This window comes from Typopeltis vanoorti, chromosome 6, assembly GCF_054136105.1.
Source record: "Typopeltis vanoorti isolate ZY-2024b chromosome 6, IOZ_Tvanoo_1.0, whole genome shotgun sequence".
Lineage (NCBI taxonomy): Eukaryota > Metazoa > Arthropoda > Arachnida > Uropygi > Thelyphonidae > Typopeltis > Typopeltis vanoorti.
Genome location: NC_143554.1, coordinates 80,051,474 through 80,071,983, shown reverse-complemented (window position 1 = coordinate 80,071,983; position 20,510 = coordinate 80,051,474). Strand labels below are relative to the sequence as shown.

Genomic DNA, 20,510 nt, shown 5'->3' with positions numbered 1-20,510 from the left:
ACTGGATGATGTGCACGGTTCTTCAACTCTGATTTCTGATGTATCGAGTTGGTTACAATCTGCATCAGAATATTTTAATATTTAAACAAATTTATTAAGAGCCCCAGTTTATTTCTTAACATCTGCTTCTTTCGCTGCACGACGCTTATGATTTTGTGCACTGGATAACTTTTTTTTAAATTTTTGATTCCATTTCTATTTTATACCCACAAGAAATGATTACACAACACGACACAGAGACGAAATAACAGTCCGCACTGCGCTACTGTGAGTAGCCTACTGAGATGCGTACCATATGACTGGCTAACTAACCACAAATGTTTTGTACGAAAATTCGTTTCTGCACATAAAAACCGTTCACCATTTCACTTTAGATAGACTGCGGTGGACACAACATTCTGCAGGCAAGCATTTAGCCTGCACTTGCTGCAAAACTGTAAACAGCCGGCTGATCAAATAGGCGGCAATATACAATTTTTTTAAAATTTTTATTCGGTGTATCCGAACTTATTTATTTTAATATTGATCATTCTAAGAATTTTTTGTTTTCATCATAAAATTTTGTTTCTTAAAAATGAACTTATGAACGGTGCCCCGGCGGCGGCATCCTGTTCGTAGCGGCGCCCACATGCCCGCTTCCGCTGGCCCTCCTTATAAGGACTGGCTAAAAGGGGCGAAGCAAGAATGCTTTTCATCTTCTCCGTTATCTGTAGAGGACAGTGTAAGGATAGGGTGTTATTGAGCTATTAAAGCTGTGATCATGGCAAGAGGGTAACAGCAATATCCGTGCCACAGTTAGAACTTCATTGGCTACAGCATTGCCATCCATTACCCTCCAAGGGTATTAATCACCGCATATCACGGTCGATTCTCCATACCGCCCACACAATTAGTTTCTTATAGTCCTCATAAGGACTGGCTTAAAGGGGCGAAGCAAGAATGCTTTTCATCTTCCCCGTTATCTGTAGAGGACAGTGTTGGGATAAGGTGTTATTGAGCTATTAAAGCTCTGATCATGGCAAGAGGGGTAACAGCAATAGCTAAGCCTCATTGGTTACAACATTGCCTTCCATTACCCTCCAAGGGTATTGATGGCAATGTTGTAATCATTAATCACCCATCTCACGGTCGATTAATTTTGACCTATCCCTTCCCGTAACCAGTTTTCTTAAAGTTCTTAAAAGAACTGGGCGATGGACTGAGTCCTTGACTCAGTCCCGTCATCTGAATGAAGAAAATCTGTGGATGGAGTGTTGTTGAGCTAAACAGCTCTAGTCATCGCTGGGTAACGGCAATAGCCGAGCCTCAGTTGCATTGCCATTTTTTACCCTGGAAGTCCTAAAAAAGGACTTTTTCTTCCCGTCCGCACCAATTCTAGTGTAAGACCCCACAACCAGTTGAAAATAGTTAATAACCTTTAACTCTTTGTATATAAAAATAATAAAGGTGTTTGAATAATTTCTTACTTTTTATGTGATTAACCGATTAAAAAGTAATTATATCCCAAAATGAGGTTAATATTTTTAGGAAGATAAGAATTTTTTTTTTAATTTCTGTTTTTATCAATCAAGTCTCCAGTTATTGGACGCCTGTTCTAATCTTCAGGCAATTAAATTCACAAACATCTATGTCCTCAAAGCGGTTAAAATCCACAGTTTATTGGTTGGAGAGAGGATACGATATCCATTCGATCAGTCAAGCGCACTGAAAATGTCTTCAAATTCTCAAAATATGTGTTTTACAAGAAATGCTATTTTAAAATAGCATCTTCATTTTATCAAAATACGATAAAATTAGTCTCAATTATAAATTTATCAAGGGGTGGATTAATAAATGCAGATATTAGATTAGAAAGTAGTATTTACCATTCTTTCACATATTTGTGTAAGAACAGAACAAGGAATTGTTGCTGTCTATTTGTATTAAATAAACATGTTATTATTATTATTTTCTGTATTAAGAAAATTATTTCTACATCAGTCAGAATACTTTAGTTTGACATAAATAAGAAAGTATAGTAGAGAATATTATACATTCATTAATACGGTATGTTAAGGAATGAAGGATTTTTGTTTCTGTTCTCGAGGTGCGGGTCTGGTTTCGTTTCGAGCTGACTTCCGGACAAAGCTCCGATGCTGAAGGGTACATTCTCATAAGCATTCATGTAAATTCTAACTAACCAATTTCAGTTTTTGCCTATAAAATTTAGATGGATCTATAATATCCTCCATTATAACATGTAAAATTTCCCAGTTTTTTCATGTATAATAAGGAGAAAGGCATTTTAAAATAGTGATAGTCATAATACAATCTTAGGCGGTCTATAATACATCACTTAGTCAAAAATAATTACCTGGCTAACGCATTATATTACACAGTACAGCATAATATTTATGATTACCTTATGCATAACAGGATGCCTCCAATACCTTCTCGAAGATTTGGTTATTCCTCATGCTAACATATTTTTAAGCAAATTATAATGCATATTCCTCATTTATCTTAACATATTTTGTATGAAACCGCACTTTTATTCATAAATATTGGTGATTATAAACATTACTAGTAATCAGCGCCCTCTAGTATCTAATAAAAGATAAAGGTCAAAAATGTAGGACAACAGTAAAGATCACGGCTAGGACTTTCTCCGGGTGTATTAAATATTGTGTAAAAAAGGTTGCACATGTTTGTGTACTTCTTAATTTATATTTTATCAATAATTTCCAGAAGAATGTCTACGCTAGATTCGGAAGGTTGTCTTGATATTTAATTTACGATGCCAGAGGCACTAGTGTTGAAGTCATGTGTTAAGAAATAGCGACATCAGTTTTATCTTTTTTTTATGTTGTTTATATCATGCAGGGACATAAAATATCCTTCATAAGAAGAGGTCACTGTATCCAAAGTAATTCATGTTGACTTTTAAGTCCATTGACCGCTCAAAAATGAATAACTAAAATTTCTGAAACATGAAAAATAAATAAATAAATAAATAATATATTATCTATTAACATTTGTATCCACCTGCACGTATACACCCAGATAAATTTCAAAACCTGAGAAGTTGCAGTTTTTTTGTTTTTCAAAACGGAAATGAAGGTCTCTTTGTTACCTCTAAATGCATAAATGTAATTTTGAGCTGAAACGATTTGCACGAGACTGACATTTTTAAACGTATTTTAAAATTACATTTTAATTACATTTATTTGTTTTTTTTTATTTAAAAAAAAATAAAAAACAAATAAATTTAAAATTTTAATTTTTATTGTATTTTCTAATACATCAATTTACACACCACAATATAATTATTATACGAAATTCACAATACATAAGGAAATTGATAGTATAAATATAAATGAATAAATAAGGTCGGAGTTTGAGTTAGGAGGGAGATCCAATACCCTTGGAGGGTAATGGATGGCAATGCTGTAGCCAATGAAGTTCTAACTGAGGCTCGGCTATTGTTGTTACCCTCCTGCCATGATCAGAGCTTTAATTGCTCAATAACACCTTATCCCTACACTGTCCTCTACAGATAACGGGGAATATGAAAAGCATTCTTGCTTCGCCCCTTTAAGCCAGTCCTTATAAGGACTATAAGTTTGAGTTATACCAGTCCTTTTTTAGGACTTCCAGGGTAGCGGATAGCAATGCTATAGCCAATGAAGCTTTAACTGAGGCTCGGCTATTGCCGTTACCTAGCCATGACTAGAGCTTTTAGCTCAATAACACCATCCATACAGATTTTCTTCATTCAGATGACGGGATAAAGAGTCAAGGACTCAGTCCATCGCCCAGTTCTTATTAGAACTATTAGAATAAATAAATAAATAAAAATGGTGTTAGCAGTGGGAGGTAGATGAATGATAAAAGTCCTTTTTAGGACTTCCAGGGTAAAAAATGGCAATGCCGTAGCCAATGAAGTTTTAACTGAGGCTCGGCTATTGCCGTTACCCAGCCATGATAGAGCTTTTTAGCTCAATAACAACCCACACACACAGATTTTCTTTATTCAGATGACGGGATAAAGAGTCAAGGACTCAGTCCATCGCCCAGTTCTTATAAGAACTATAAGAATAAATAAATAAAGGTGGAGATTCGGTAGAATTAAGTCCTTTGGAGGGTAATGGATGGCAATGCTGTAGCCAATGAGGCTCTAACTGAGGCTCGGCTATTGCTGTTACCCTCTTGACATGATCAGAGCTGTAATAGCCCAATAACACCTTATCCCTACACTGTCCTCTACAGATAACGGGGAAGATGTAAAGCATTCTTGCTTCGCCCCTTTAAGCCAGTCCTTATAAGGAGTATAAATAAAAATAAAAATGGGTCGACGGATGAAACCCTGGGAGGGTGATGGATGGCAATGCTGTGGCTAATGTGCCTCAGCTCTAACTGAGGTTTGGCTATTGCTGTCACTCCCGTGCCATGATCAGAGCCTTACGAGCTCAATAAGCTACCTCTACAGATAACGGAGAAAATGAAAAGCATTCTTGCTTCGCGCCTTTAAGCCAGTTCTTATAAGGATAAATAAAAATGTTTGTTAAACAGTATAGTTTGATATTCAGTTTCGACTTATGTTTCTCATTTCAAAATAGACAAATGCAGCATACAGAATTCGTTGATCTTTGAAGCATCACAAGGACAAACTTCTATTCATTTGCATTATATTGAGAAATTTCAAAAGCAATTCTATAGTGCTATTTTTCTTTGAAATACTGGAAGATGGCTAGACATAGTCAAATATGGAATCTACAGTTTTTCCGCGTAAGATGTAAAGGTGGATCACTTTGTTAGTCATTGGGAATCTCTCATGAAATATGGACAGAAGCCTCCAATTACAAAATTTTATCTGAATACTCGAGGATTCCAAGTCATTGATGCAAATTAATAATGAAGTTACTCTCTAGGAGAGAACCTTAAGCAGGACGTGTGTAGTTGATAGCTGAAAAGCATTTGTTTCAACTTGACTTATCGATATTTTGCAAGTGTATTGCATTTTTGAAAACTAATAAATTGAAAATATTTGGATAGACTGAAACCTTCTAGGTGGGTTTGTATGTGTATTTTTTTTTGAGTAACATTCAGTATATTATTTTACAAGATTCAGCACTACGTGCTACATATAATGAGATTCCAATAGTATTGATATAGTTATTTGCTATTTTTTAAAATTATCACAGTAATAATTTACAATTATATAGTTCAGAGTTACTCAAGTTAAATAATATCACATGTTGTATTTACTTCTTTTTTTTTCCCTTCAAAGTTTGAGAATGTGTGATTATACACAGTATTTACACATATGCAATTAAAATCTTATATTTCCTAATTCTCACTGACGTATAATGCAAACTCGTTATTTACATAATTTTTAATAATAATAATATTTTATTATATTATTTTTATTTGTTACATAGTAACATTATATTAGTGATATTATCAGATAATAATAATATGATAATAATAATAATTTTGTTTGTTTCTTTTCTTTGGGAGGCATTTCTGATTTCTTCCTCGAAGATTTACAGTGCTTATCTGAGGAAGATAATAGGTGGCGGTGGTTTCGTGGTTATGTTTCTATACCGGTCGCAATCCGGGTGATTATTTTACTGATTCTTAGTACGTGTTTGGAAGACTTCAACTGCTATTTCACAGTTTAACCTTTTTTTGCAAGTAGGGTTGGATTTGTACATGGTGTTTTGTGTCCTTGTAGTGGTGTTTTTTTAGGGTGAGGTTTGTCTATATACTGTATATATATATAATATATATATAATTAGTGATTTGATTGATGTCGTGTTGCATATGTGTAAGCGATATTTGCATTGTTGTGAATGGATACTATGGCCGTGTCGTCTGCATACTGGAAGATTTTATTTTTTAGGGGAAGATGGCTTATGTCGTGTGTGTGTGTGTGTGTATGTTAAATAGAAGGGGAGATTGGACAGCTCCTTGCGGTACTTTACAGGTTACTGGTACCTCTTTGCTGTATGCTGATCCTATACGTGTGATGCGCTTCCTGTTTTTCATGTATGCTTTAACCCACTGGAGTAGACGACCACCGATTCCGATATGCGTTAGTTTCGTTAACAAGGTTTTTTTGTGTTAGTGTGTCAAATGCTTTTGTTAGGTCAATGAATACGACTAATGTTATTCTGTTTTTATCATTGGATAAAAACAGTTAGGTGTGTGAAATTTTCCAGGAGCGTTGTTGTTCCTTTATTCTTTTGAAAGCCATATTGTGTTTTGAGTATGAATTGAAATTTTTCAACGTATGCGGAGAGTGTAATGCACGATGGGCTCCATGATTCGGTTAATTACAGACAACGTGGCGATGTGTCCGTAATTACTTATAATGTTTCCTTTTCCATGTTTGTGTATGGGTGTGATTAATGCAGTCTTTAGTGTTTCAGGTATGTGTCCCGTTTCGAAGATTAATAATAATAATAATAATATACATAAATACACATACTATACAAGAGGACAAAAATCAATAATAGACTACTTTATAGCAAATGAAAAAGCAGCAAACCTCTTCCTAGATGTTAAAGTCAGAAGAAGGCTAGAAATCAACACAGACTGCCTGCACTATTTAGTGCAGGCAAAACTAAGGTTTCCACGAAACTGCTTACAAGAAATAGAAATAAATAAATAAATAAATAAATAAACAAACTAGAAAAACAAAATTTAATTACTAAGTACGACTACTAAATGATTCACGTATAAGAAATTGATACCAACAGAGGATAAATAACTACTACGAAAAATGCAAAAAAATGAAGACATTGAGAAAGAATGGAATAATATAAAATAAATTATTACATCAGCAGCATATGAAAGTCTAGGAACACAAAAATATCATAAAAAATTACACATTTGGAAAAAATGAAATAAAAACAATAATTGAAAATAAAAAGCTAGCTTTTAAAAGATGGTTAAGTAATAATAAACAAGAAGATGAAATTGAATATAAAAAAAGACGAGCAATAGCCAAAAGAGAAACCAGAAAGAGACACAGAGAAAGCTGGGAAAAGGTTTTTTAATATCTAGAAAATGACATACAACAAAAGACCCAGTGCGTACAAAATACTAAAACACATGAATGCAGATATAAAAGAAACTGCAAATATAAGTAAATACATAATTATCACACATTATAAATACATACATACAAATAAATACAAATAAATTACAAATAAATACATACATTTCACGCATTATAAGACAAATTATAATGCGTGAAATTCACTGTATAGTATTTTAGGAGGTAAGATATTTAGTTCGTCAATTTCCCGCTGTGTGGCGTGCTGAATATTCTTCCATGCAATGAATATATGCAACACGTTAATATTGTACACGTTTACAATAGTCGTTTTTTTTTGTTAATTTATTAACTTTGAAATAGGGAAAAGGTTGCGACATAGCTGTAGCTAAAAGTGATAAAAAGAAGCCACGTAAATACCTCTGCGATACCACTGAGGATTTTTATTGCAACAGAGGCATCGAAAGTTTCAGGATTCATAATTTCGAGGGCTTTCATGGGTGTTGACAAGGAGATATTATTCCATGAGTGATTTGTAAATCGCTTCGTTCCAGCTACCTAAAAACAGTACAAGGAAGTTAATTGGACTTTTATTGCTACATATGCATACGCCGTCGTCCCACAATATGAAACTACTTAAATCCAAATATAAAGGGGTATTTTTGACTTCTATTATCACAAAGGAATACAATATCCTAGTTGTCAAAAATATTGCCCATTGCTCGAAAGAAATATAACCAACAACAACGAGTCGCTGCTGGGTGAAATCTGTATCCACAATTCTCTTCTGGTTAACAGGGTTATGAAAAAACGAAAGAGAAAATCATGATGAGGCCACATACCATCGATATGTGGCCTCATCTATATATATATATATATATGTATGCAGATACATGTTTGTAGTCTGTATGCAATCAGTGTTGCGATAAAAATTTAGTAACGATTATATTATTATTAATTCTTGATACAAGATGGCAGCACATTGCAAGAATCATTTAGCCTACATCATGGGTTCCAGTCATTTTAGGTAGGGGTGAGTTACAAGTAATAATTAGCCTTACTTTTGTATCAGTAACTGAGCGGGGGTGGAGAAGACACAAAGAAAATTAGAAAAAATAAATGAACATGACTGCAAAAATATTATTGGATTATTTAAAAAGTTTTATTAATACATTAGTTAGAATTAAATTCCATAATAAGACGGTGTGTGTGTGGGTGTGGGTAACGTCTCCCCCCCCCCCTCTCCAGTTAATAAGCGGTGGATTCAAATCCACTGCTTGTCCTGCATGGATGTTTGTGGCTCAATTTAGGAGGAAAAGTAATTTCACTTATTCGTTCCAAATAATCTTTTGATCGGGTTTTGGACAAAGATTTAGGAGCGAATCAAATAAAATATTCAGAGGACTTAAGATTTGCTTTTAATTTTTGAATGATCGTGAATTGAAGGCATCTAAAATTCTCTAAAAAATCACTAAAATAAAAAGCATATCACTGATTTCATCATCAGTGACGTCAATTAATTTGGAAAACTAAACACATCGGGAAGAGAAAAAGAAAATAAATAAATAAAAATTAATAAATAAAAAAACTTGTCTCAACAGTAAGTATTGATTCTCCCCCCCCCACCACCACGTTACAATTTCTTCTCGGTATGATCTCAAACCAACCGATGCTTTTGATGTTTATTTACAGTTGAAGAACAAATGCTTTTCAGAAAATTTTCTCCAGGAAAGTACAGGGTGATCAAAATTAAAATATCCCTGTTGAAGGCCTCGTGGAGAGCCGGTCAGTGATCCAAATGCAGCGAAACTCCGCAAGAATACAACGTGCGTTATGAGAAAGCGATATCTCAGAAAAAAAGGTAGTTCCAAAGTTCGCCACCAGGGGGAGATGTATGATGTATTGAAAGTAGATATAGTAATTCTAATGTGTGTGTCTGTGTAAGAAGGAAGCAGAAAATCGACACAAACATAAATTTTATATTTTTTATGCACTTCCATTGTGCATTACAGGCTACACTGTTCAATGTGCTGCCCATCTCGGTATGCTGGGAACAGGGCCATCGCCAGATTAAATTATAAGCTATGCCCGCCTCTATCATAGAGTTGCTAGACCAACCAGTCTTTTTTGGGTCATCGCTGTTCGCAAATAATTTTTAATCAGTTTAAGCTTGGAAAAACTTCTTTCCGCATTTGCTACCAGTTCATGTTAACGTAGCGACGGCGCCTACCGCAATATGGATGAACGAGTGCCCTTATTAAGCAGCGCAGTGAGGCAAGCTGCCTCTCTGCTACTCCCTGTCGACGGTACTGGCTGCGAATTGCATCCTTTGCACAGTTTGTCCAAAGATTATGGAATGACAATATCGACAGAAAAATAAAAGACGATGGCCTTTAAAGGACAAGATCCAATAAGAAATAAAACAGTAATAGATCACAAGATTTTAAAATAGGTGAATTCATTTAACTACCTAGGATGTATGATTACATATGAAAATGAAAAAGATATAAACCTAAAAATTGCAAAATATTTAAAAATAACAGGTGTAATTAACTCACTATTTAAAACTAACCTAGTACAAAAACAGCCAGACTAAAAGTATACAATACGTTAGCTCTCCCATTCGTATTGTATGGAAGTGAAATCTGGCAGAACACAGCTGGTCGGGACTAATGTTACCCACATGCTACTTTATGTTGTCTTTCAGCGCTGGCTAACTTAATCTTTGATAAAACCCCAGAGCTATAAATCACAGGGGGGGAGGGGTAAGATCAGGTGAACGAGATGGTCATGTCATAAGAAAACGTACAGCTGATCACTCTGGCTTCCGTAAAATGGTCTCGAAGAACCTCCTGTACAGATTAACCAATGTGTGGAGAGGTACTCATCCGGCATGAAAATGACTGAATCCATGCACATGGTGCTGTAACACAACAAAATTGTTTATCACATCGCGATACCTTTCCACAGTAACTGAGCAGGTCACAGGACCCGACTGGCAAGTGTCTTCCAAGAAGAAGAATGGTCCAATGATAAACGAAGCTGTAAACCCTCACCAGAGAGTAACTTTTGATGAATACAAAGAAATTTATCGGATTGTATACGGGTTTTGTGTAGCCCATACCCGTTAATTGTGGATATTCACAGCTCCGTTGTGAATCTCATCATCCAATCATCCATGGCGACGAAGCATCCAACTCGAGCAAGGAATGTTAAAGCGAATGTCAGTCGACTTTAAAAAGTCCTGCAGGGCGAGACTCCTGTGTCACAGTTTATCTTGAATGGGTAGAAATGCAGAATGTTCCGTAGAATTTCCAGACAGTTGTATAAAGCACAACCACGTGCTTGGAAACGTCACGCGCACTGCAGGAACCCACGCTGTTATTCATGGCCTGCTCCTCAACGGCAAACTTCTTTTACTTTTGCTGAAGTGATTGGTTTGCGACCTTTGCGAGGTCTAACTCCCAACGACCCCTTTGGTTTCTTTCTTCAAAACCAAATGGAAGAGTTATGAGAAAGAGAGTGAAATGGATTGTTGATGAATCGGGGTTGTTATTTAACGCGCATACTCCTCTATTGGACAGTATCCCAAGCATGAGAACGGTATTGATTTGTTTGTCAGATTTGATTTGTATAGATGTAATAGCTTAAGAGATTAATGTATCGTCTCAAGCGAAAGACAAAGCTTAATTTCTTAGATACTGAGGATTCTGGAATTATGGCACTCTGTGTATCGCAAGATACACAGATTGGGCATTGTACTGTCATCGGTAAAACTGTGTATTACATTTGGGCTAAAATGGAGATCGCTGATTTATGAAGGAAAACTCTAAGTAGGTTAAAGAATATTTACTTGTGAAACATGAGCATTGGTTTGAAAGATTAATGATAAAATTCCATCCAACTTCACAAGTAACGTGGATCCAGATAGAATGCTGGCAACCCAATTGGAGACGTTAGAAGACAGACCGTATGTTGGTCTGTATGTGTCCATGAAATTTACATATTTGAAAAATAAACTAAATCTCACACAGCTAAAAATAAAACTCATTTGATAGGCTCTCAGTAAAACATGACTCACGTAAACTTAGTAGATTATAAATACTTTTTTTTTTTTATTTATGCAATAAACACATTTCGGAAAAATCCACGAACGATGGCTGATCTGTTTGGCTAAACATAAATGAGTAAAATCGTAGTTTTGCTTTCATCTTTTTCCACGTCTGATGTCTTAGACTAGCACTTGGTTATGAGAAACTCCTCAGGCGACTTCAGTAGAGGCATATCGATGTAGTTTTTGCTGGAATAGATTACAGAAACGTAGCTATTATATACATTAAAATGAATCACTTTTATATTCATTTTTTTATATATTTATTTAATTTTTACAGAATTTTCTTATTAAATAAATCAACCAACACTCCGCAAAAGAATCGTTTTAGATTCCAGTGCGCAATTTCATGGCCTTTCAAAGTAATAAAAATATTTTTAAATTTTAGTATTTCATTAAAATTCATAACTTATTTAAATATAGATACAAAAAAAATCCGCTATCGACTTTTGTTCCCGAAAGGGAATAGGCAAAGTCCTTAAGCTCTTAGTAACTTTAGGAAGTTGGTGAGGAAGCCCATCTTCACTCATAGCTAATCACAGGTAACTGGCCCAAGACTATCAATGATTTCATTTGGCTCCCGGGAGGATAATATGGCAGACGACTTCGGCTATCTTGTGGTCCCTAAATTCTAACTATATATAACTGTATCAAACTAATGTGAGTTCTACAGTCGATATTCTTGAGTAGCAAGAGGAAAAAATCTGAGTTTTCAGGAACAAAAATCCTACATTCCCGTGCTAGAGATTACGTAACTTGGTAACTGGAAGAACGACTTACAAAAATTTCTTTTAGTCTGCGACCAGAATCAAACTTAGAACAGTTCTTTCTTCAGGAGGCCTAGCGCTATGGAAGCAAATATCATTTCAACAGGGCCACACAGGTCTCATGAATGTAGATAATGAGAGCTAAATATATAGAATATTGGAGCTTGACAATAGTAACACCGTAATCGTCTGAGTAATAATTTTCGTAATCATTAATAAATAATTTTGAGAAAATTGAGTTAATTATGTCATTAATTAGTTTGGAATTATAGTCTCATAATAACAAAAGCTATGATTCTAAGTTAATTGGGCGTGTGTTCCTTTGGCCTTTTTGACTATTTTTCGGTATGAGAAATCCGGGTTTGATGAGGTAAAAGCCTTTCTTCATCGTACGAGACAGGCTAACGTCCCTTCAGAGGAAAAATCTGTTATAAAGGTGGACCCGAAGAATCTTTATAAGGATGTTTACGTTTGTAGATTCTTAGGGCAGAAAAACACATGCAGCTAACAGACAATATGTTTGCTTTATAGTCTTAATTGAATCGGTCGCACCGTAACAAAAATCAGACCAAGAATAACATTCTGAGACGGGATTCAAATCCAGATCGTTCCATTAAGATCGTGCACGTGTACTAGTGTTTCTGAGATGCTCCTCTAGGATTCCGAGAAAATCTATAGTTTTTCTGAAGAGTATGCAGATATTTATGTCTTGTATTACATTAATAATTTTTATTAAACTTCTTTATTTCAAACCCTTGTGTTACTTCATTATTTGTAATATCGTGTATCAAAAATTTGCTTAATTAAAGCATTTTCTAGGTAACGATTCACTGTCATCATTCCTTCTGATAACTTTTATGAACATCTGCATAGGAGTACGAATAAAAATCTTTTTTTCAAGTATGCGTCTGCAGTCTCAGCAATTTTAACAAACACTGGTCCATTTTGATTAAGCTAGAAAGCCTCCGGAGCCAAAGATGATGTGTGTTGGACTTTGTGTTAATTATTCAGTAGTATTATTTGCAATTTGCTATCCAAAACAACTTACGAATACTACAGAATGATCAACATTTAAATTGTCCTTTTCCATATAAGAATAGGAACTTAGAATCGTTGGTTAAAATTTCAATTTTAGCAATTTCAATTTGTTCTTTAAACAAATAGGACACTACCTATTTGGTCTTGAACAGTCTACTCTTTAGGATGGCTACTTCTTTGCCATCCCAATATCATATCGATTATATATAGATATTTCGTATTTCTTTTTCTTTCCAAAATGTCCGAAATGTATTTTAAAAATTTCGAATGCACAACTTTCCGAATCTATATTAGAATATACTCCATGGAAAGGAAAAATAACTAGTATCTAGACATGCATATTGTTTCGGGTAATGTGGGACTTGCATATTGCAGTCCTACCATGGAAACCCGTGTTGTGAGACTCGGTTCTGAATGCTTTTGTGGATTCGTGTTGATGGCCAAATTTTGAAAAATTTTCCGAACATACGGACAAAGTTTCACTGACTTCAGAGCATTCTTACTCCAATTTATATTGGCTACAAACACGTCGCTTGTTCTATGGCATGATGGACCTTCCTCATGGGGATGTTCGTTGATTGCAATTCTTGTTTTTTTCCCCGTCACCTTCTAAATTTAGGAAGCGTGTTTACTACTTCTAAGAATTTTTTTTTTACTGTCTCAATCTTTAACTCAATCAAGATAATGATTTTCTATAAACATTATACATTTAAAACTTTTCTCTAACATTCAGATATTCTGCTTTATTATAGTTTTTGTGCTTTAGTCATTCTGAATCGCTTTACTTTCTCTTTTCTAACTTTGAAAAATGTTTTCCTGAGGCCACAAATTATTTTACTAAATTCCCACAAAACTTTTTATGTTTAGTGTAAAAATGGGTATTTCGGTTTTAAATGAAATGGCTAAGAATTCTTAATATGACCATTTATTGATTTCATATTTTAAATGCGAAATTATTTAAACAATATCCAATATGTGTGTGGTGAAAATTTCTTACCTGAATTTTTTTTCGTTCTCTTCAACCTTTAACCATTTTCTCAAGTATGGAGAAATAAGTTCTGGAGCGATATCTTTTTTAGAACCTACAAATAAAACCAAATCTTGTAACATCATCCTGTATTTCTGGATAATAATTAACTTTCCCAGATATATTAGGAAAAAGTTAACACTAACATTATATTAAAAGTTTCACTTTCCATTTCTTCTACTAAATAATTATAATTATAAAGGTCAAGGGAATTCCTCAGAGACTGCTGACGTACTAGTAGGATAAAATATGGAAGGAAACCGCCTTAGATATGGATTATCTAACCCACTTCTGGCACTAGTACTAATGTACATTAAATTTACAGCCTTGAATAGATGTGTTAGTAAGATTCATAAAAATGCTGCATAATAATACAAAAAACTCCTTTCTCATTGTTACGTAATAAATGTCTCTTACTATTCAAAACATTGTTGCAATATTATGACAACAAATGGAATTATATTCCTTTGTTCTTATTATCTATAGAGATTTTGATGTCATAAACAAATTATGTAAAACTTGTGAAAGTAAATTATGCAACATTTATGTAACTAAATGATGTAGCACTGACGTTCTGATCACCTTTTTTTTTCGAGTTGGAAATAACGTCGAGTCAAAAGTCTTATTTTTTAAAAGGAAATTTGCTCCTTGGAAGATAAACATACTTTAGCAAGTCTATTAGGAAGAATCTTAGCAGTCCGCAGATACTACTGTAATATCAACACTGTCGTGTATGAGCTAAGCAGAACTTTTCTTAGAGAAGATAGCAAAGAATCCATGCACTCACAGCTGACTGTCTCCATCCATCTACCATCAACTGGATGATGTTAAGCAGTCATCTCTAATTCTAGCTGAATCTGACCATATAAAATGTCGAAAGAGAACGAACATTCTGTATTTATATATTTTTTCTCATTTTGACAACGTCTGAGATGTGTTTTTTATTTTTGCCCGATGTTCATCTCTTGTGTAAAAGTATAGATGATAACTTTCATTTTTTTTAATTTTAATTTTATTTATTAAATTATTAATATAATTTAATATAAAAGAGATTTATTTAAAATATAATCTAAAAATATTAATTTTTTAAGTTCAAATTTTCAAAATTAAATTTAAAATATTGGTATTTTAAATATACAGCTTTTAAATTTTCACATAACTTAATTACATAAATTTTGACTTCAATGATGCATAACAAGGAGTACAGAAGTAAGATGGCTGCTCGCGTGTTAGTGTTACGTGTCATGTATTTTTGATGGTGAATTGTGAATTTGACCGATATGTTTTTAGAGATTTATGCTTATTCATTAATAATATCAGTTAATTACTTGCTGCCATAAACAGGCGCTTTATTTTCTATACTGGTTTATCCAGGTAAGTCTATTGAATTTACAAGGGCGATACGCTAGGCCTACTGCCGCTAGTATCACCATTGTTGTATTTTATATCGCCACATCTTATTGCTGGTAGACACCTTAGTGTGTCTACGGGATTTGCTAGTGGACCCTCAAAAGTCCACAGGATTACCTTTACCTTCTCGGAATACTTGAGTAATCTCTACTCTTTCTCCATCCGTGACTTATTTTCGAATATTATCATGGCAAAACTTCTAAATGAGGCCAAATTCGAGGAAGTTTACTTTGAATTCTTCAGACTGGGAAAGCAAAGCTGCTGAGTGATAATTGGCCAGGAAAAGTCAAGCTCTTTGACACATTTCCCCCCACAGCAGTCACAGAGGATAATATGGTTGTCATGAGTGAAGAGCCCATAACTCAGACGCAATCAGATTTAGCACACTCCCCGAGTATGGAAGATGCTACATCCCAAGACAGCAGACATCATACCTTGGAAACTGATACAGAGTTCTAATTGGTGAAAAAGAAGAGGAAAATCTCTACCAATGTGGAAGAACCCAAACCATCAGGGATAGAAGCACACAATGGTCCTAAAGAAAAGATACCACCAGTCATATTAAGGGATAAAGAAAAATGGATCCCTATCTCATCAGCCCTAAGAGAGCAAAACATCTCATTCTCATGGGCTAAAAACACAGATGAGGGAGTTAAAATACAACCCTCTACAGTCTCGGATTACAGACAGATGACCAGATTTATGGACAAAGCTAGCGTCCCATACCACACCTTCACTTTACCTAGTGAAAAGAACCTGAAAGTTGTTCTACGTGGGATAGCTGAAGGTATCACTCCTGAAGATGTGTCCACTAATCTCTCCAGACAGGGCCTGTCCCCAGTTAAAGTGAGCAGAATGCTCAGAGCAGATAAAAGGCCAATGCCTTTGGTGCTGGTGGAAATAAACAACACACAAATGCAGATCTATGAACTGACTGTAGTATGCGGTCTCAAAATTACAACTGAGCCTCTAAGGAAAAAAGCATCTGCAGGTCAGTGTCATAGATGCCAAAGATTTGGACATGCCCAAAAATTATGTAAGGCAGCCTACAGGTGCTTGAAGTGCGGCGAGGGACACCAGCCCATATCTTGCACCAAACCTCGCACAACTCCAGTATGCTGTGCAAACTGCAGAGGACCTCATCCCGCCAACTACAAGGGATGCCTTTCCAATCCAAAAAAACGAGGACCAACAAAAGTCAATCTTGTTCCGCCACGTAAAGACGTTTTAAGCAACCAAACAAATCGTCTTCCAGTCCGAAAAACCTTGCCTTCTTCGTCACAAGAAGGAACAACCATGACCAAAACATATGCTGAGGCTGCAAGAACTAAGCCTCCTACATCTCTCGAGCTAGAAAGCTCCAACATAACATCCGTTTTAACAGCCTCACTTGCCACTATGCTGCAAGAATTCAGCAAGACATGCCCCTCAACATCTTCCAGAAAGAGATTCCTGCAAAGCACTCAAAATTATAACACCCATCTGTCATGAATAATAAATTCAAACCGAAAGCTCTTAAGATAATAGCATGGAATGCAAATGGATTGATGAACAAGATTTTGGAACTACAAGAACTTTCAACTCGTCTCAGTGCTGATATCATCTTGATTGGTGAAACACACCTAAGACCAGCTAATAACCCAAAAATCCGTGGATACGCTATGTACAGAAACGACAGAATTGGCACAAGAGGTGGAGGCACAGCCATATATATAAAGAGTTATTTGAATCATAACACAATAGACAAGCCCAAAACAGTAAACCTGGAGGTGACTGGTGTGGAGGTACATACCTTCAATGCTGAGAGTCTCAAGATCTATGCTGCATATAACTCTCCAAGCATTCCTATGCTGACAACAGATCTAGACTCCGTACTTGGTCCAAATGACTCCATAATAATAGCAGGAGACTTCAACTCAAAACACACCTCTTGGTACAGCTCATCTACTAACACCAAAGGCCACACACTTTTCAACTATGCAATGCTCAACTCTGTTGTAGTCGCCAGCCCTACTGAGTCCACCCATTCCCATTTCAGCCCTTCGGGTGGCTCGGATGTGCTGGACATTGTCATTTTTAAAAATTTAAGATACCAATTCAAATTGGAATCAGTCAACGAATTATCTTCTGACCACAGTCCCATAGTGCTCAATCTAGGTTCATCAGATCAATTCTCTCCTCTGCACACATTCATACCATGGGACAAGTTAGCCAAGGTTCTTCCCGATCATATTGGTCCGGTACCCAATATCAGTAAAAAGGAAGAGATTGACACAGCAATAAATAACTTAACCATACAAATTCAGAAAGCAATTGAATCAGTCAGACAATCAACTGTCTTCAACCCAACAAACCGTATCCCTGAAGAAATCATGGACCTAATCAGAGCAAAAAATAGAGCCAGGAAGAGATACCACAATACCAGAGCCCCACAAGATAAAAAAAGTATTGAACAATCTAAACAGGCAGGTCCGAGAAGCTCTTCAAAAACACAGAAACCATCAATGGGAAACCAAATTGGCTAACATCGATACTGAAGATCATTCTTTATGGAAATTCTTAAGAGCAATCTGCACCAAAAAGCAACTCATACCACCTATCCAAACCAAGAAAGGGACAGTTCACAAAGATGAAGAGAAAGCCGAAGCACTAGTAGATAACCTAGAATCTCAGTGCAACCCATCGTATACTAATTTAAATATCAACCTTATGTACAAGATTCATCGTCATGTTAGGTCAACCTTAAGACAGAACATTGTCAACTCAGAACATATCACTCCTATAAATCCAACAGAAATGATAAATATCATCTCCCATCTAAACAATAGAAAAGCCCCAGGACCGGATGGCATAACTAACAGAATTGTAAAACTACTTCCAAGAAAGGCCATAGTCCATCTCGTCAACATTACAAATGCTATCTTTAGATTCCAGCATTTCCCTTCTACATGGAAAACAGCCACAATCATACTACTGAAGAAGCCAGGAAAAAATGCTCACCTTCCTGAAAGCTATAGAGCCATAAGCCTATTATCCAGCCTCGGAAAGGTAACAGAGAAAATGATCCTCTCAAGATTCCAAGAAGAAACAGATAAGTTAGGAATTTTGCCTAATGAACAGTTCGGCTTCCGTAGGGCCCATAGTACAGCCCAACAAGTGCACCGGCTGGTAGAAATCATTACTAAAGGTTTCAACTGGAAACTCAATACAGCTGCCATCTTCATCGACGCAGAGAAGGCGTTTGATAAAGTATTGCATCAAGGTCTTCTCTACAAACTGATAAAATTTAATTTCCCAGTCAGACTAATAAAGGTAATACATTCTTATCTGAAAGACAGATACATGCAGGTCAGGGTAGGCGAAACGGTTTCGACCAGACGCAGGATCTCGGCAGGCGTACCTGAAGGATCTCTTCTGGCACCTCTACTGTTTTCAATCTATGTAGCAGACATCCCTCTGAACCCAAGAACAGCATTCACTGCATTATATGCTGATGATACTGCACTGATGTCAAGTTCACTGAGCCCAAAACTGGCAACTAAAAGACTACAAAATAGCATACATACACACTTTAGAAAAGTGGATGGCAGACTGGAGGATCCAAGTTAACCCCCAGAAAAGCTCAGCCATACTGTTTACTAGAAAGAAAATCCATACCATGAAGGATATTTATTTATTGGGAGTAAAGATTCCATGGCAGACTGAAGTTAAATATCTTGGAGTGATTCTTGATAGTAAACTCCTATTCAGCAAACATATTAGTTACATTTCCTCAAAGACATCCAACGTCTTAGCACAGCTCTACCCTATGATCAACAGACAAAGTAAACTGGACACGCAAACAAAAATTAACAATTTACAAGATGGTAATTAGACCGGTTATCACTTACGCATCCCCAGCATGGAGCCACACCGCAAATTGTAACATTTAAAAACTTCAGAGATTACAGCATAAGTGCCTGAGGATGATTATGGATGCCCCTGGTTCGTAAGAAACACCCAGGTCCATAGGGAAGTTAATATCCCTTATATCTCTTCCTTTCTCATAAATCTAGCTGAGAAGTTCTTTACCAAGACAAGTAACCATCCAAACCCGTTAATCAAGGAAGCCTCGGAATATAATGAAGAAGAAATCTACAAATTTAAAAGACCAAAATCTATTTTAAGTTCAGCTGAACACAACTAACTTCATTGCCCTCAATGGGCGAGCATATAGCTTACACATTCAAAGTTCTTACATTACAAGACAAAGGGGAATATGAAAAGCAATTTTGCTTCACCCATCTAGCCAGAAATGTTAATGGTAATGTTAATGTATAACAATAATAGCACCCACATTGCCGAAAATAAAATAAAAAATCCCACCTTTTATAAATGATTACATTTTATCAAAAGTTTCTCTTTTTTTAAAGTGCACCATCAATTCATTTTTAGCTGAGTACAACTTCTCATTAACACTTCTTCCTAGCCAGATAATTGAAATCATGTTTCCATAGCCATTTGTAGAATTCTCAGCACCTCCTACAGAGCATTTTTTGAACTAAATCAGATAATCTTTGTAGAAAGCATGCAAACGTTTGTTTGCATGCTTTCTACAAAGATTTATTTAGGTTACTTATAGAATGTGAAATTTAAAATGATGCTTATTTATTTTAAATAAATGTATATCCTTTACCTGTTAGGATACTGGTAATGTATCCGAAAATAATAGTCGTCACCCATCCGAAGAAAGATATCCACAAGAATGATATCTTGAACATGGGAAAGATATATCTAACAAAAAATGAAAAATGAAAAATGAAAAATATAAAAATGAAACATAAAAATAAATAAAAATACAAAGGATCCCTTTATATTTTCATTAACATTCCCAACAGCTTAAACCACAAAGGTAGACAACAATGTTTATAGATTCAAAAGCATTCCTGAAATGTTATCCACAGTGTAACAAAAATCAGTCATATTTTAAACCAGATTTCGTGAGCCTGCATTATTACAAAGCCGTGTATTAGGCTTCGATTGACCGTTACACAATACAACGCAACAATGAGCCACGTGTGTAACAGCCCGATGCCATGATGTTCAAGATCTAGTTTTTGAGTTTATTCTATGCAG

At 35.5% G+C, this 20,510-nt stretch overlaps 1 protein-coding gene across 1 annotated transcript in view; it reads right to left on the bottom strand.

Annotated features, from left to right (window-relative positions):
- Positions 1–11,133: 11,133 nt before the first annotated feature.
- Positions 11,134–20,510, bottom strand: part of LOC150105616 (putative sodium-dependent multivitamin transporter) — a 31,369-nt gene continuing 21,992 nt past the window's right edge. Inside the window, exons 10-12 of the mRNA XM_090394944.1 lie at positions 20,071–20,168; positions 13,956–14,040; positions 11,134–11,342 (exon numbers count right to left, since the gene is read on the bottom strand). Of these exons, the coding sequence (XP_090251070.1) occupies positions 11,279–11,342; positions 13,956–14,040; positions 20,071–20,168 (247 nt within the window). The 3' untranslated portion in view covers positions 11,134–11,278. The remainder of the gene's footprint in view (positions 11,343–13,955; positions 14,041–20,070; positions 20,169–20,510) is intronic.